Genomic DNA, 14,427 nt, shown 5'->3' with positions numbered 1-14,427 from the left:
TTTTCATGTATCTTGGCATGTTCTCCTCCACCAGTCTTACACACTGCTTTTGGATAACTTTATGTCTTTACTCCTGGTACAAAAATTCAAGCAGTTCAGTTTGGTTTGATGGCTTGTGATCATCCATCTTTCTCTTAAATATATTCCAGAGGTTTTCAATTAGGTACATTTTAAAGTAGGCTTTTATTTTTTTCCAGAGCTGTATTTATCAGGTAATGGTGCCATCTACTGACTGCAGCTGGTAGTTCAGATTTTTTATTTATTATTTTCAGACACTTTAATAATGACACCATGAAGTGAAGGAACATGGTTTTTAATATTTTGTATGTATATAGTTTATCTAGTCATGTTAGCGTATTCAGTACCAGTCTAAATGGCACCTCATCTATAACAACTGCATCAAATCAGAGTCACATTTGAGATTTAACTGAATTGAATCGATTCCAGATATGTAAAACCTTTGCTATTGAGTGTTCTGTTATTAAAAGCCTTCTCTCTCTCTCTCTCTCTCTCTCTCTCTCTCTCTCTCTACTTCCCAGAGGGCCATGCGGGTGAGGAGTCACTCCATGGAGACGATGGTGGGCTCTCACAAACACAAGCCTGCAGGAGGGGGAGGAGTTCCATCCAGTGTGAGTGGAGGAGTGCTCCCCCAGAGCAGCACTGAGTGCACCAAGAGCACCTTCACGGTGAGAGAGAGAGAGAGAGAGAGAGAGAGAGATGGTAGAATGAGAGAGAAGTAATGTCAGAAAAGGTGATTGAGAATAAAAGTGCAGAAGGAGACTGAGAGTAGAAGAAAAGAGAGGGGTAGATAATGATATGGGATAGAAGTAGAGAAGGAGGAAAAGAGTAAAGAATGAAAAAGAGAAGAGGAGAGCATGTATGTGTGTATATATATATATATATATATATATATATATATAGAGAGAGAGAGAGAGAGAGTAATATAGAACGAGAGAGAGAATTAGAAAAGAAAGAATAAAGAATGAGAGACAATAGAAGAGTACAGCATAGAGCTAGAGGGAGAGAGTAGAGAGAGTATGGATGTTAGAATGAGAGAGAGTAGTTTCAGGAAAGGAGGTGGAGAATAAAATTGTAGAAGGATACTGAAAGTAGAGCATATAGTGTGTATATATATATATATATATATATATAGTGTAGAGAGAGAGAGAGTTAAGAGATAATAGAGAGAGAGTGTAGAGATGGAAAGTTGAAAATAAAAGTATAGAAGGAGACTGAGAGTAGAAGAAAAAAGAGGGGGAGATAATGATGAGAGAGAGAGAGTAATATAGAAGGAGAGAGAGAACAGAAGTAGAGAAGGAGGAACATAGTAAATAACGAGAATGAGAAGATGAGAGCATCATCTAGAGAGAATAAGAGAGTGAGAGAATAAGAGAGAGAGAGAAAGTAAATAGAGCAAGAAAGAGAGATAGAGCAAGAAAGAGAGAGAGAGGATAGAAGTAGAGAAGGAGAGAAAGAATAAAGAATGAGAAACAAATGAAAGAGTAGATCGTAGAGAGGGTAGAATTAGAGAGAGGTAGAATTAGAAACCGAGGTTGAGAATAAAAGTGTAAAAGGAGTCTGGGAGTAGATAATAAAGTGGGGTAGAGAGAGTGATAGAGAAAGGAGAGAGAGAGAGTAATATAGAAAGAGAGAGAGAATAGAATAGAAGTAGAGGAGGAAAAGACTAAAGAATAAGTCAACAAGTCAGTAGAAGAGCAGAACATAGAGAGAGAGAGAGAGAAAGGGAGAATGAGAGAGAGAGAGAGAGAGACAGAGACAGACAGTAATAAAGAAGTAGTGGAGTATAAGAGGGCACATTAAGGCTGTACAGTATACAGAAAGTGTTATTGGATGATGTAATGCCCTGAGGGCTTTTCGATTAGAGCTTAACAGCAGCATTGGAACACGCCTTTTGCATGTTTTGAGTCACGCAAAGCATACTTTTCCTGTGGTTACGATAGCAAAGTATGTAAGCGGCCAAAAGAGGGCGCTATGTGCTAATAGTTAATAAGGATAATTCACTTTCATTGCTTATCAAGTGTAAATGTATAATTATGTTGAGAATCAGGTTTAGATATTTGTCTCCTTATATAGCGCTTTTCCAGAAATCCAAGGACGCTTTACAATCACGTTTTTACACACTCAGCACTCCTCCACACACTGGAGAGAAGCGGCAGCCACAGCGTACTCTTAACCGGAAACGACACTGTCCATCTGATACCTGATATGTACTCTATACAACATATGAAGTTATAAACAGATTTAGTGCACTCCTGATCAGATGGTTTGCTTTGTTGATTTTCAAGGTGAAAATAATTGAAAACATTTGAGAAACAAACCTAGCTGCTGCTTTTTAAACCAGATTTTAAAGAACATTTATATAGAAAAATAGTAATAAATAGCTCTTTCTTGTGTTCATGCTGTTTTTACTTTAAATCAACAAAGCATGCAGCAAACAAATTTGCACACAATTGCATATAATACTATACAGTCCTGAATTGTAAAAACAAATGTGTGTGGGTGTGTGTGTGTTTTCAGCCTCCAGTTCTTTCGGCCAAGTCTCCTCTGAAGAGTCCGGTGAAACGGCGCTCAGGCCTTTTTCCCAGACTGCACTCCAGCACAGAGAGCCCCACTGAGAGACATTCATCCCGCAGGTCTCTCTCTCTCTCTCTCTCTCTCTCTCTCTCTCTCTCTCTCATACACACCTGTTACCCCATCATCCATCCAAACTTCTACCTTAACCACTCTTTTTTATAATAAGCATCAAAACATATATGACAATAAATCATATATTTCATATACTTACAGTATTGTGCAGGAGTGAATTAGTTCCAAAACAATTGTAAAGGGGTCCGCCCCTGCCCCCAGCTGCCAGTAGGGGGCCTGAGCAGCACACAAACAAGAGCAGCTGGGAGCAGCTCTCAAAACTCCATTTCCCAGAATCCCCGGTGATAAACAGTGCTGATCGGCTGCCCCTGCTGGGCTCTGCATAAAAAGCTTGGTTGGTGGGAGAAAAAAAAGGAAAACAAAAAAGACTAAAATAAAAAGAGTTTTAATGACCCAAACAGGGAAATAAACAACTACCAAGGACAAGTAGAATTAGTAGTAGAAGTAGAAGTAGAAGTAGAAGTAGAAGTAGTGCTTATATCTCCTAAAGTGCTGAAATCTGATCTTATTGTCTATGCATTTGGCTCAGCCCCCAGCATCGTGTAACAGCCAACCATCAGCACAGGGCAACACATTTGACAATACCTGAGCAAATACTCGAGACACCATAGCAACACCATCTGGTATACCATTGCAACCAGCTAGCACCCTCTTAAAAGCTTTATTACAACCACCTATAACAACCACTAAGCAACACAATGTCAGCACTTGGGATACTAAAGCAACATCATGGGATAACAGCAATCCAGGCTAGCATAGCGATGGAATTGGAGCCACTTAGCAACTCCATAGCAAACATCTAACAACCACTAAGAAACCCTTTGGTACCCACATGGATAACCCTACCCTAGCAACACTCATGCATTAGCAGCACAGATTTACCAAATACGGCGTGGTACATGAACTATAAACTAAGACATTTGACAAAAAGAAGTTAGCAAAAGTGGTTACCGCTAAGCTATTTATATGGTGGTTGACAGTGATGGGAATAATGGCGTTGAAATAAACGGTGTTACTTTTTTCAGTAAGGAGTAATCTAACTAATTACTCTGACTGTCACTATAACGTTACTGCACGTTACTTTAGCCGCTCAATTAACGTTTTTTTTTACTTCGCGCATACAGACAAAAGCACAAGTGTGTGTGTGTGTGTGTGAGTCAGAAGCGAGGGGGGGATGAGATAACCGCCTAAGCAATGATTGTTGTCTTTGCTGTCATGCACTCTATTCATCTGGCTTATGGAACATGCTCTGAGAAGGTGGGGGCCAGGGGGTGGGGGTTAGGGGGGCGAGTAACACAAAAGTAACGCAATAGTTACTTTTACTGGTAACTAGTTACTTTTACAATGGAGTAACTCCGTTAGTAACTCAGTTACTTTTTTGGAGAAGTAACTAGTAACTATAACTAATAACTTTTTCAAAGTAATGTGCCCAACACTGGTGGTTGATATGATATTGCTTAGTGGTTGCATTGGTGTTGCCTGATGGTTGCTATGAAGTAGCTAAGTGATTTTGGAAGGGAGAGTTCTGTATGTGCACTACTATACAACAGAAACGTGTATTTTATTAACGTGAAAATGATGCCCACGTTTAAATCAAGTCAATTCTGTGCAGTTATTGAGTTTGTCTGATTCAGTTTGTTTAATATGCAAACAAACGTGTGCTTTGCTCTCTGTGTTTTTTTTTTTTGCAGTGAGCAGAAATCAGTGGACATTATCTCACACTCGCAGGAAGGCCGATCAGAGACATCGTCCAACCCAAGCTCACCAGAGATCTGTCCAAACAAAGAAAGGTCAGTTTCACTGCGGTCTTTCAGTTCTGCTGTGTGATCAGACAGGTGTGTGAGTTCCTCCAGACAGTGGTTAACCCTGTCTGTCTCTCTGTCTCTGTGCTGTCTCTTTGTCCCTGTCTTTGTCCAGGCCGTTTGTGAAGCTGAAGGAGTGCGGCGGCAGGGCCAACATCTCTCGCTCGTCCTCCAGCACCAGCAGCTTCAGCAGCACCGCCGGAGAGGGAGACGGCCTGGAGGAGCTGGACACGGTCAGAAACACTGCATAGATACAGCACAGTTATGCACAACACAGCACAGCACAGCACAGCATGATCTCATACAGCACATTATTTATATTTCTACAGCTCCCCAATAGCAAACACTACGACGGCATTTGAAGGCCATACAAAAAAATAAAAACAGTTCACTTCCAGTATAAAGATGTGATATTATGAGATTAAAGTCATAATATAACGAGAATGAAGTCGTAATATTATGAGAATAAAGTCGTAATATCATGAGAATAAAGTCGTAATATTATGAGAATAAAGTCATAATATTACAAGGATAAAGTCATAATATTATGAGAATAAAGTCGTAATACTACGAGAATAAAGTCATAATATTACGAGGATAAGGTCATAATATTACGGGAATAAAGTCATTATACTACAAGAATAAGGTCATAATATTATGAGTATAAAGCCATAATATAACGTGTTTAAGGTCATAATATTACGAGAATAAAGTCATAATATTACGAGTTAAAGACGTAATATTCCGAGAATAATGCCGTAATGTTATGAGAATAAAGTTGTAATATTATGAGAATAAAGTCATAATATTACGAGAATTAAGTCATAATATAATGAGATTAAAGTCGTAATATTACGAGAATAAAGTAATTAAATTACGAGTATAAAGTCATAATATTACGAGAATAAAGTAAAGTACTTAAAGTACAATGTATCATGTACATTTTTAGGAAGTAAATTAAATTAGTACTACTAATTAAAAAAAATTAAAGTAAATTTGCAACACGCTAAAAATTGTAGTACAGTATATTAAAATTATTTTTGATACCCAATTTAGTATACTAGAAGAGTGCTATTTACAAAAGACAGGAACAAGAAGCATATTTGTACTCAATTCATGAACACTTTAAGCGCAATTTAAATATGATTTTGTACTTCTTTTATATAATTAAAGTATAATAAGTACAAAAAAAGTTGTTCCATTTTAGCACTCTTTAAATAAACTGATTAACAATGTGGCTATAAGTACACTTTAGGTGCACTATAGCATAATAACGCATAGTATACTTTAATCTACTTTTTTCACTAGAGTAGGGACTGAAAAATGACCCACCACCATGTTTAACAGAAAAAAAAAAGACAAAATGATATTTTTCCAGCTTGAAGTTGATTGGCTTTTCTTAGAGCAACCCCAGCATTAGAGAAAACTCAACTATTCAGAGTATTAAAACCACATAAGGGTTAAACTAGGCTTTTGAGAATCATTGGGCTTTATTATAGGGGCTTTTGGGGGCTTATTATAGCCAGTGAGAGGCATATGGAGTCAGTGGAGGTAGTGACAGGGCATTGGTTGATGTTGTGTTCCCCCAGAGCAGTCACCCCAGTTTGGCCTCGCCCGTGGTGTTCAGCCCCTCCCTCAGCTTGGAGAGCCAGAACTCTGCAACCCCCTTCATAATGTGCCGCAGTTCTACTGGTAATAAGTGAAATGATACCTGTACATCTCATATATCTCACATATCACTCATATTCATGTCCTAAACCACCACACAGGCCTGCACACACACACACATTTAGTACTGTATGCATGATGAGATTTCTCTCTCGTTCTCAGATGGGAAAAGTAAAACTTCACCTCGGTCAAACCTGAAGTTCCGTTTCGACAAGCTGAGCCACTCTTCAACAGTGAGTAACAGTGAGCTGAGGAGTCCTTCTAGTGTTAACTTTGATTGGAGAAATATATACAGTGGCGTACAAAAGTATTCATATCCCTTGAACATTTTTTTTTTCACTTTTAGTCACCTTACAACCACAAACATAAAAAAGAAAACCTGATAGACTAACAAAAAGTAGCTCATAATTGGAAATGGAACGAAAATGATACAAGGTTTTCAAATGTTTAATAAAAAAATAATAATAATTAAAGTGTGGTGTGCAAAAGTATTTAACCCCCTATATCAATAGTTAATAAAGCTATCTATGTCTTGCCATGAGGCTCAAAGAGATTTAGGTCAGGAATTTGACTGGGCCATTTTAACACATACTGTATTTTCAAAGAGCTAATCAATTCCACTGTAGCTCTGGCTGTATGTTTAGGGTCATTGTCTTGCTGGAAGGTAAATCTCGTTTGAAGCCTCCAACAGGTTTTCTTACATGACTCTCAACTCTGACCAGCTTTCCTGATAATAAAAAAACGTTTAAGTTTGTGATTGTATGGTGACAAAATGTAAATATATTCAAGGGGTACTTTTGCATATAAAGTTTTATATAAATAAAAATACTCTCCTTTCTTTTTTAGGGGCATTAAGAGAGAATGGAGTGACTGCAGCGAGAGCAGGTAAACTTTAAAGGGTTCATATCCATAAAATCTTTTTTTTTTTTTTTTTTAATTAAAGAATAATCATCTTCAAGGTGCCGAAACCTTCCATATTGAATGCCCTGTTTTTGTGATGTACCAGTAAAATGGTTGGACACATCATCATAAGGACATAACACATACGGAACCTAAAAATGTTAAACAACTAAAATACATTATGCGTTATGTGGCGCTTATCTGGGGTAATGTTAATTTGCGGTTTCTGAGGCTGGTAACTCAGATTAACTTCCTCCTGTGCAACAGAGAAAACTCTTGATATTACTTTCCTGGGGTGGTCCTGATGAGAGCCAGTTTTATCATAGTGTTTTTAAAATTCTTTAATTTTTTTGCAGCGACAGGGGTCAGGCCAGTAGACAGGTTAGCAGTGCAATGCTAACTAGCTAACTGTGTAATCAGAACTGGACCGTTAGTTTGGACAGGAGAAACAGCAGCAACTGTTTCATAATTATTAGGAGACACTTGCTGGTCATGATTTAAGTGGGAAAAAAAGACTTAAGCATTGTAATGAGTCCCCTCAACTCTGGCATGGAAATAGGTGACAGTAGTAAGGAACAAGGGTTTCAAAATAAGTAAAAAAAAAAGTAATTCTTAAAAAAAAAAAACATTTTTTTCAAAATCAAACGAGCGCTGGATGTTAATCTACACAGATTTCTCTCCTGAAAACTGTTTATTTGGCTGACTACAGCGCTTCCGTTTATTTACAGTAGGGTTGAATTTCTAATATTTTAGCGCGCATTAGCAGCAACGCTAGCCGTGGTTAGCAGCAGTTTGCGCTAGTAAATGACATCCAACAGAGTTACACTGAGGAACCCTGAGTGCTCCAGTAAGCCAGGGCACTATCAGCTAGCGGTTCATCCCATGTAGCTTGTTTTAACACAGTAAACACACAAATAAAAAGCTAGTGCTGTGGTTAGCGGCTAATGCTAATACTGCTCCTGTCTCTGCTCCTGTCTCTGTGCTGGAGAAACTTTCCTGAAACTCCTTTATAACGCTGTACTTTAGCAGAGTGGCTTTACTGCTCTTTACTGACTGGTAAAATTCACACATAAGGCACACCAGATTATTAGTGCAATTTATAGTGCGTAAAATACGGTATGTAAAATCATTTTTGGCTTTTAATAGATAAAATCACACGAACATTACAGGCAAACCTTTACTTTTTAAATTTGTAGGATACAGTACGCATTTACTCACACAATTTTTGTTTCTTTTACATTTTATTGATTATATTGATGTTAATGCTCTTATTTTCTTTTCATACTTATACTGTAAATTAATATAAATTAATTTCTTTTCCAGGCAGTGTAGCTTATTCAGAGCCAAGGGACTTTCTGCTCATTTTAAAGGAAAGACGGGACCATCTGCTGTATGCACCTCAACCACCTTCATCACTGCTCAGCACCTCAACCACCTTCATCACTGCTCAGCACCACAACCGCCATGATGAACTGCTCAACTTCACGCCTACCAAGCCGAGACGGACACGGATACGGGAGCCGCGGAAAAGCTTAAGAGTCTTAATGGATCATACAGCCGCTAAAACTGGACTATTTCTACAACTCTTCTGCTGTACAAACCTGTGAAAGCTTCTATATTCAACGTTTAACGGCACAGTCGCTCTGATAATGCTGCTTCTCATCTAACAGGTAGCGTAGAAGAGACCTTCTGACCTTCTGCAAGGAAGGAAAACACTTGATCAGATAATCAAGACTCCAGTTGTCTTTTTTCCTCTGTTTTTTTTTTTTGTTGCTCTATAGTCGAGGTTATCAGCTGCATTCTGGTAAGGATAGTAAGGAAGCAGTTGGTTGGTTTGAGAGGGTTTAAGCGAGAGATGGATGAAAAGAGAAAGGAAGCATGAGATGCTGTTTATACATTCATTTTATTTTATTTTTTGTAATTACTGTGAGCTTTATATATTGTTTGGTAGTTTTTGGTACCATTCACTGCCCTTATTGCCATGTTCTCAGTAAGTGCTGACTGATCCACACGGTACAGTACTCAATATTACAGCATATATTTACAGCTCAATCTATAGGAAGCCATAGAGCACAATGGTACAGAATGTATTCACATTTATTCAACAGTCTAGCACTCTGTCTGTGTGGGGATTTGTGTGTAGATGCTGCTTACTGGCCAAAAAAGTGCCAAAGTCTTTAGGCTTCAGGATGCTAGTTTAATAGCATTGCTAGTTTGCAGTCTTCTCTAGATCACTAGCACACTTCACACTGCATCAGCAGCTTTATAGTTACTGTATACACTCTGTGACCAATTTACTCATGAATGCTTTGTTTTGAACAGTTGTTGCAAGATTGGAGAGGCTTGGGTACAAATCCAGTTTAGGGGTGGAAGAAGTACGGACATTATTAAGTAATGGTACTTTTAAAAAGTAAAAGTAAAAAATAAAGTAAAAGTACTTTTAAGGCCCAATCCCATTTCTCTTTTGTACCCCTATTCCTTGTTTTCAAATGTAACGCCTCCCTTTAGAACAGCATTAAAAGTGTGAAAGGGGTGAAATCCTCCTTCTAAGAATTGGGACAGTCCTTCAAGAACCTAATACAGATAAAGCTATAGCCGTGGAGAGCTAAAGTTCAGCAACATAGCTGCTGGTTAACTACCGTATTTTTTGCACTAAAAGGCGCACCAGATTATAAGGTGCATTATCAATGAACGTCTATTTTCTGGTCTATTTTTATACATCAGGCGCACCGGATTATAAAAAGAATTTTTAACAACTAGTAAGGAACAGTGGTGTCGCCATGTTTTCCTTCTAATTAATAATAATAATAATAATAATAATAATTGTACATTTTATTTGTAATGCACTTTACATTTAAAACAAATCTCAAAGTGCTACATCGCAGAATTAGCTAACTAAGTAAACAAAACTGTAATTCTTAAAAAAAAGACTTTCTTTCTAAAGTCAAACAAGTGCTGGATGTTAATCTACAAAGATTTCTTTCCTGTAAACTGTTTATTTGGGTGATTGAAGCGCTTCCATTTATTTACAGTGAGCTTAGATTCCCACATTTCTTCAGCATTAAGGCTAAAGCATTAGCATTAATGGCTAACCGCTAGCCATTAGTGGATAATGTCGCCTGACAGTGCTACACTGAGGAACCCAGAGGGCTCCAGTAAGTCAGGGCTTGTTTTAACACGGTAAACGTGCAGGCTACACTCCGATATACTCACCTCTGAATAGTAAAAAACGCTAGCAACGTTAGCGGTTAATGCTAACGCTGCTCCAGCAATGCTAGCTGTAGTTATCGGCAAGCTACAGGTCAAAAAGTCTCACCTCTGAATGATGAAAGACCTAGAGCTTAGCAAAGTTAGCAGTCAATGCTAATGCTGCTTAAGCAGTGCTAGCCAGAGTTGGCTGTATAAAGCTGTACTTCAGAGGAGTGGCTTTAATGCTTCTTAATACCTGTCTGATAAAATTGTTACATAAGGTGCACCGGATTATAAGACGATTTTTGGGAAAATTAAAGGATTTTAGGTGTGCCTTATAGTGCAAAAAAATACAGTAGTTAACTTTAGGGCATGGTATGTCTTCAGGAAAGGGGCAGGTGATGCAGCAATTCATTATTATTGCCCATTCCTTAATTCCTCTGGGAGATGAGGAGCTGAAATTAACTTTTATTAGCCTTTATTTGATTACATTTTTCCATTCCACCTTAAATGCTGCAGCCTCTGCCATATGTTGCACTATTTAAGGTGGAAAAGGAAAGTTAGCTAGCTAGCTAGTTACTGAAACAAACTACTAGCAATTTTTAATGCTGGTTATGAAGTAAATGGCCATAAAACATTAAAACTACATATTAAACTATGCTAATATGGATGTTTTCATAATTTGTGCCATCTTGCCAGTGATTCTTATAGCCCTCTGATTTGATTGAGCCTCTGAAAAATCCCTGGTTGAAGGGTCATGGGTTGTAGGGGTAGGGCCAAGTGGTAAAATGGGATTGGGCCTAAATCTTGCTTTTGACAAGATTTAGGTGAATCTGTGGCTTGTTCTTTATATTGTTTCTCAATTGTGTCATGATGAATGGACCAATAGAAATGCTCCAAAATGACTTAATAATATAAATATAAAATCTGTAAAAAATAAAGTCGATAAATAATAATAATAATAATAATAATAATAATAATAATAATAATAATACAATTAAAGTATAATTCTATCAGCATTTTTTGGTTCTCCCTAAAGAACCAAGTTTTTATGGAAATGTAGGGAATACTTTACAACAAGGGTACATTACATCAATTAAAAGGAGAAGGAATAAATACATTCTTTTCTACCAAAGAAAGTCTATGTATTTTTTTTATGAGAAATTAGAGTATTTCTATTAAACTATTCATTATATTGACACATTTGACACATTTACTGACATAAACGTAAAAAAAAAACAGTTGGAACATTCATAGACCCCACCTCATGATAATGTGTCTCTAATAACTGTGTAATTACATGTTAACAATACATGTAATAACATTGAAGTATGCATTGCTAGAGCATTATTACAGTTGCACAGGTTATATATATAATTCCACACATAATTACACAGTGTCTGTTAGAAATAGCAGAATATTTTGTCCATCTTCTTATGATCAAATCTTAATTCTATTTTTATAGCATTCAAAAACAGCACTCTCACAGCCCTAATTACATAACCTGTATAGATGTAATACATCTGCATCAATGCTTATTTTACGGGTAGTTACAGTTACTGGTTATTACATAGATTGTTGATGTGTAACTACACATTTATTACAGAGACTTATATAAAGTGTGACCTATTCATATTTTAAAAACATTAAATTAAAATATGTCAAAAATAGAGATACACAAATCCAACTCCGTGGCTTACAAAGTACTGAGAAATAGTGAGAATATTATATAGAATAAAAAAAGAAAGTTAAAATGGGCTCAGAGTGGTCCAGTTCGAATCCTGTTCATGTAGCTTGCCATCGGCTACCGGAGCTCTGAGAGAGCGCAATTGGACTTGCTCTCTCTCCTCTTTATTCCAAAAGGTGATGTCAATCAGCACAAAACATCTGTGAGCTGATGTATCAGAACCGAGTCGCTGCGCTTTCCTCAGAGAGCGCTGTGATGCTACTTGGAGATGCTACATCAGCAGCAGTTTGTAAAAAGGGGCGGAGTCTGACTTCACATGTATCAGAGTAGGCATGTGCTAGTCTTCACCCTTCTGGTGTTGGGGCATCACTAGTGATAAGGGTAATTGGTCATGTAAATTGGGGAAAATTGGAGAAAATGCGATACAAATTTGAAAAAAAAAAAAAATATAAAAAAAGCTAACAGTTTAATGACATTAAAAATTGTATGCATCATTTACCTTCAGTTCATTCAGTGAGTGGTTACAATAGGTAATCTCCACATTATTATTATTATTATTATTATTATTATATTTTTTTTATTTCTTTTTTCACACTTCCACCATTCATTATTTCAGCATTACATTGAACGGAATTGTACATAAACATAAAGCTATAGTTTCAGATCCCCCCGAGCGCATCGTCCATATGTAAATGAAGTGACTTGTGACTGAGTGAGCCACGTTTGTGATTCAGTTTCCGTTCCAGACTGGGAGAACATAATGCACTTTCTGAACTAGTCTGGGAAATGGGAAGTGTTCATTGTTTCCCACAAAGGAAAGTGTTGCGTGATTTTCAGCAGCGACTTGTTGCACTTGTACTGTGCTTTGCTAGGCACCCAAATGCTTTACTCGTAGTGAGGGGGGGGTTTACCGTCAGTGTGTAGCCCCTCCCCGTCTGAATGAAGCGCTGTTAGGTGCAGAATTTGACTAAAAAGTGATGCTTCGACTAGAGCGTGTGTCCGAGCAGAGAGTGTGTGTGTGTGTGTGTGGGATAGTCCTGCTGCTGCCCAGGAGCTTGCGTTTGATTGTGAACAGAGCTGGAGCACCAACGACAGTGTGTTTATACTGACATAATTTATTGCTTTCAAACCTCGTGTCGATGTCATGTAAAATAATAATTAACTGCAGAGTAAATTCAGAGTTAAATAACTGAAGATAATTTAAGAGACTATTCATGTATATGTATATTTGGTTATGTAACGTGCCATTGAGAATTTATTATGAAATAAAATGTTGTATTTTGTGTCAAACATGCTGTTTCCATTTATTTACAGTGCTCTTTTTATGTACAGTGCTGTAAATTCACACACAAACACTGATAGATGAGTTACACAATTTTACAAGATATATAAAAATCATGAAAAAAATAAAATCATGCTTTGCAGTGAAGAAAGGGGCAACTTGCTCTTAAGACCTATAACACTGTAAGCCCAGATAAGTTGAATTTACTTAAAACATTTTGAGGAAACTGGTTGCCTTAAAAAAGTTAAGTAATGGGGAATGAAAACTTGAGTTAGCATAACTTAGAACTTCAAGTTATAACAACTAAAGGAGAAGTTGATTTAACTTTTTTATTTTAGTAATAGTGTAAGACCAGATAAGTTGAGTTTACTTAACTTTTTTAAGGCAGCCGGTTTGCTAATTTTTTTAAATTATTGTGGAATAAAACTTGAGTTAGCATAAATTAAAATACCAAGTTATTACAACTAAAGATGAACTTGATTTATTTCTAAGGTAGCCCAGGGGGAATCACTACACACTGATGGTGAGTGTCAGAAACTGCTGGACACACCCAGTATGCAAATAGATTGTGACAGAAGCCAATGGAAAAGAAGCTGCCAATGACAACAGACTAAACTCAGTTATTATAAGTTGGTTCAACTCAAAGATCTCAGTTTGAATGTATATATGTGCCCACAAATGTTCAACTAACTCAAAATAGTTGAGTATTGTGTAGAAATATCCAATTTTATGTAAAACAGACTTAAATCCTTTGAGTTCCAACAAAGTATTGGTTTACAGTATATAACACTGTAACCAGGCAGTCAACCATTACAATAAACAGAACTGAATACCTGAAAGAAAGTAGAGGAAACACACCTATTATGCAAATAAAGGATGTTAAGGGCCAATAGGAAAGATTTAACTATTTCTATTATTTTAAGTAGGTCTTAGTTCTTCACTTGAGGTAACATTTACTCAAAATATGGAGTAAACTGATGAGTTACACAATTTTACATCATATTTATAAGCAGGTAAATCATAATTAAAGCACATTTACATATAATAACAGCACAGTTATCAACAGTTACAGTTGCAGCACAGTTACAACTAAAGCACCGATACAAACAGAGTTACAAACTGTAACAGCACATTTATAAACAGTATTAGAGGAGGGATAGTTACAGCAGCATTATATGTAACAGGAGAGTTACATTTAAATCACAGTTATAAACAGTATTAGAAAAGTTCCA

At 37.0% G+C, this 14,427-nt stretch overlaps 1 protein-coding gene across 11 annotated transcripts in view; it reads left to right on the top strand.

Moving 5' to 3' along the window:
* Positions 1–13,203, top strand: part of rap1gap2a (RAP1 GTPase activating protein 2a) — a 208,480-nt gene extending 195,277 nt beyond the window's left edge. For 10 of the 11 annotated variants that reach the window (XM_022682532.2, XM_022682661.2, XM_022682486.2 and 7 more), the window contains 8 exons: positions 540–686; positions 2,539–2,654; positions 4,359–4,457; positions 4,585–4,702; positions 6,059–6,161; positions 6,300–6,370; positions 6,984–7,022; positions 8,361–13,203. In XM_022682532.2, the coding sequence (XP_022538253.2) occupies positions 540–686; positions 2,539–2,654; positions 4,359–4,457; positions 4,585–4,702; positions 6,059–6,161; positions 6,300–6,370; positions 6,984–6,992 (663 nt within the window). In that variant the 3' untranslated portion in view covers positions 6,993–7,022; positions 8,361–13,203. The remainder of the gene's footprint in view (positions 1–539; positions 687–2,538; positions 2,655–4,358; positions 4,458–4,584; positions 4,703–6,058; positions 6,162–6,299; positions 6,371–6,983; positions 7,023–8,360) is intronic. The other variant, XR_002651630.2, reaches the window with a different exon arrangement.
* The last annotated feature ends 1,224 nt before the right edge of the window (positions 13,204–14,427 follow it).

The sequence above is a fragment of the Astyanax mexicanus genome, chromosome 18 (genome assembly GCF_023375975.1).
Source record: "Astyanax mexicanus isolate ESR-SI-001 chromosome 18, AstMex3_surface, whole genome shotgun sequence".
Taxonomy (NCBI): Eukaryota; Metazoa; Chordata; class Actinopteri; order Characiformes; family Acestrorhamphidae; genus Astyanax; species Astyanax mexicanus.
The sequence above is the reverse complement of the archived record's forward strand: the minus strand, read 5'-3'. Positions and strand labels throughout refer to the sequence as shown.